This window comes from Citrus clementina, unplaced genomic scaffold, assembly GCF_000493195.1.
Source record: "Citrus clementina cultivar Clemenules unplaced genomic scaffold, Citrus_clementina_v1.0 scaffold_1, whole genome shotgun sequence".
NCBI classification, from domain to species: domain Eukaryota; kingdom Viridiplantae; phylum Streptophyta; class Magnoliopsida; order Sapindales; family Rutaceae; genus Citrus; species Citrus x clementina.
The window spans coordinates 2,551,479-2,555,165 of NW_006263303.1; the positions used below are offsets into that span (position 1 = coordinate 2,551,479).

The window sequence follows — 3,687 nt, forward strand, 5'->3', positions numbered from 1 at the left end:
GGTTCATTAGTCTAACTGAAACTGTCACATATAATACCTTCTATGTTAGAAGACTTAAATTCATGTCACGGGATGACGGGATGATTGATGAATGACAATAGATCAGTGATCGGGGACCTATTTGAAATAAATGGAAAATAATATCAGTATTTGAGTAAAAGTAAAACTCTAGGGACTTTGATGTGGTTACCAAAAGAAACCAGTCAACCACCGTAACTATTTCCACAAAAAAAAAAAAAAAAGTAAAGTTTACATTACATCCCAATTATTCTTTTTTTATTAAAGTTAAATCCTGCATTTTCCGAGAAAAAAACCTAGAATTTTCTCATCCACGAAGAACAAAAAAGTAAAAAAATTAAAAATTAAAAAAAAAACAAAAACAAAAATAAAACGCCCATTAATACACAATTACACATCTGATAGTTTAGTTTGGTTTCTTTTCATGGAGATCAAACCACACCTACAACAACCTTAAAAAAAAAAAAAAAAAAAAAAAATTTCCTCTCTTTCCTAGATCTCCATTTTATCTCTCTAAAAGTCTCTTTGTTGTGGATCTTCACTCTTTAGATTCCCCAATCACTTTTATAATCAATTTCTCAAATTAACTGTCCCTCTGTTTCAATTTTTGAAGATTTGTGTAATCATTATTTCTTTGATTGTGCATGCACTCACATTCAAAATTTTTTTCCCTCAAAACCTTAAAAAAAAAAAAAAAGAATCAACTTTTTGCCCACATTGTCCTCAAAGATCTGATTTTTCTTCAATGTCCATCATTTTACCGCAAATCTTTTCGCTCTTTCATGTCTCTGTAACTTTTAATCGTTTACCCACATTCTCAACAGATCGGTAACGAACAATTTAGGGTTTCATTTTCCCTTTTGTTCATATTTATTTTTTCTTTTTGATTTTTTATTATTTTTGACAATGTTTAAGCAATTTTTCAGTAAACTTCCGAAAAAATCATTGAAACCGGATTCGCCTGAGTTGAATCGGACCAACTCCGGCACCGATTTCTCCACAAACTCTAACACAACGACGACAAGCAATAGCGCTGCTTCTGGGAATGGGAATAAATCCAACGGTGGAGAAAAATATTCTTCAGCGGGCAAATCCAATGTTGCGACAAAAAGAACCTCGTCAGCTGTGTTTCCCGCCAGCGTCGTGGCAGGAATCGAGCCGTTGCTTCCATTCAAAGATGTGCCCAATGGTGAGAAGATGAATTTATTTGTCAGTAAAGTGAGCCTTTGTTGTGTAACATTTGATTTCACTGACCCAACTAAGAATTGTGTTGAAAAGGATGTTAAAAAACAGACCTTGATTGAGCTGTTAGATTTTGTAGCCGCTGGGTCTATGAAATTTAGCGAACCGGCGATTTTAGCAATGTGTAGGATGTGTGCTGTTAATTTGTTCAGAGTTTTTCCTCCTAATTATCGGTGTAGTTCACATACTACTGGTGAAAATGATGACGACGAGCCTATGTTCGATCCCTCGTGGCCACATTTGCAAATTGTGTATGATTTGTTGCTCAAGTTTATTACTTCTTCGTGTCTTGATGCCAAGGTTGCGAAAAGGTATATCGACCATTCCTTTATTTTAAGATTGCTTGATTTGTTTGATTCCGATGATCCGAGAGAAAGGGAGTGTTTAAAGACCATTTTGCACCGGGTTTATGGGAAATTTATGGTTCATAGGCCGTTTATCAGAAAGTCTATGAGTAACATATTTTATCGGTTTGTTTTTGAGACGGAGAAACATAATGGAATTGCAGAGTTGTTGGAGATTTTGGGGAGTATAATTAGTGGGTTTGCATTGCCTTTGAAAGAGGAACACAAGATCTTCTTGAGGAGAGTTATAATTCCTTTGCACAAGCCCAAGTCTTTGGGGACTTATTTTCAACAGCTCTCATACTGCGTCATGCAGTTTATAGAGAAGGAGCCCAAGTTGTCGAGTACTGTGATAAATGGATTGTTGAAATACTGGCCGATAACCAACAGCCAGAAGGAGGTGATGTTCCTTGGGGAGATAGAAGAGATTTTGGAAGCAATTAACATGGTGGAATTTCAAAAGGTCATGGTTCCATTGTTCTGGCGGATTGGATGCTGCATTAACAGTTTCCACTTCCAGGTACTATTTCCTGGACCATCCTATGATTTCTTGACTCGTTAATGCTTAAGATTACATGTGATTTTTTAATTTCTTTTCTAAGTTAGGCACCCATTTACTTTTTTCTTAAAGGAGTGTAAAATGGTATCTGCTGCTTTACTTCGTGTATTTTTAGCATGCTTTCTAGATTCTATCTTGCTCTCTTTCATTTTGAATATTTCTGCTTTTTGTTGTTCAAAGGAATAATTTCTTTAATAGTAATTCAAAAGTGTGAGGACTATTCTGATGTTTATCCTACCCTGAGCCACTACCCTGCTGGAGCTACCAACTAGATTTTTTACCTTGCATGCGACTGTTATATGATTGTTTATGAGTGTTGTGTGCTGGAAGCTACATGGGTAGTTGTGCTTTGCAGTTTTGTTGTGAACTTTTATGATGGTGCAATCCTCCCATAAAACCAACTTGATCCAACCCAAAATCATGAGAGGCTGTGAATCCAAAGTCGAGTTTTATGGCCTGGGGTGGAAGAGGTTCAGTGCCTTCCATCTTGGGAACCCAGGATAAGTGGAGAACCAATTTGGTTCCACTCAAGCACAATGTAGAGGTTTCTTATCCTTGCATTTTTGGGATTTCTGGTGCTTTAATAAAAATTCTCAGGTGTATTCAGTTGGTTTTAAAAGGACTGATCAGATCATTAGCTTCTATTTATTAAAAAAAAAAAAAAAGTTTTGGAGCATCTTTTTCTTGTTTGTTTGATGCTTAATGAGCAATTTCTTAGGTGGGAGGATTTCTTGTTAATACTTAATACCTCAACTATCTTTGTGATTTGCATGGTCTCATGGTGAGGTTCGACTTCTTGGTGTGGTTTTGGTTTATGCAACCTTATATACTTTTGTCATTTTGCAGTGGCACTTTCCTTCACTTTTTGATAGAAAATGCCTTATGGCTTTTGCCATTTTTCTCTTCACTATTATCATAGAGCAGCTGTTTTTTCTGTAGTAGTGTTGTATTTGCCTCTGTATTATGAGAGATTATTACTCAATCTCCTTGGTGAAAGAACTTCAAAGATTTATTTTCTGAACTTGATTCATTTCAGGTCGCCGAAAGAGCCCTTTTCTTATGGAACAACGATCAAATTGTGAACTTGATTGCACATAACCGGCAGGTGATTCTGCCTATTTTACTTCCAGTTTTAGAGAAAAATGCCCAGAGCCATTGGAACCAAGCAGTTCTCAACCTCACTCTGAATGTTAGAAAGATGTTCTCTGAGATGGACGACGTGCTATTCATGTCTTGCCATGCTCAGTACAGGGAACAAGTAGCCAACCTGAGCCTGGTAGATCAAAGGCGGAAGGAAGCATGGGAGCAATTAGAAAATGCAGCCCGTCTTCAGCCAATAACAGGAAATACTGCTGTTCTGGTGACTCCTTTAGCAACCTCAATTGCCTGTTAACCTACCTACATTTTGTAACTTTTGCTCCAAAATTTTTACAAGTCTTTCTCCGCCTTACAATATATGGGGTGGTGAAATCCCAAAAAAAAAAAAAAAGGAGGGGGGGGGGGGGGGGGCCGGGGAAAAAAAGG

At 37.0% G+C, this 3,687-nt stretch overlaps 1 protein-coding gene across 1 annotated transcript; it reads left to right on the top strand.

The window, feature by feature from the left end:
- Window positions 1–311: 311 nt before the first annotated feature.
- On the top strand, window positions 312–3,647 carry LOC18055301 (serine/threonine protein phosphatase 2A 57 kDa regulatory subunit B' kappa isoform). Its single transcript, XM_006450497.2, has 2 exons — window positions 312–2,124; window positions 3,200–3,647. The coding sequence occupies exons 1-2, from the start codon at window positions 925–927 to the stop codon at window positions 3,554–3,556; spliced, it is 1,557 nt and encodes a 518-aa protein (XP_006450560.1). The 5' UTR covers window positions 312–924; the 3' UTR covers window positions 3,557–3,647.
- Window positions 3,648–3,687: the final 40 nt, after the last annotated feature.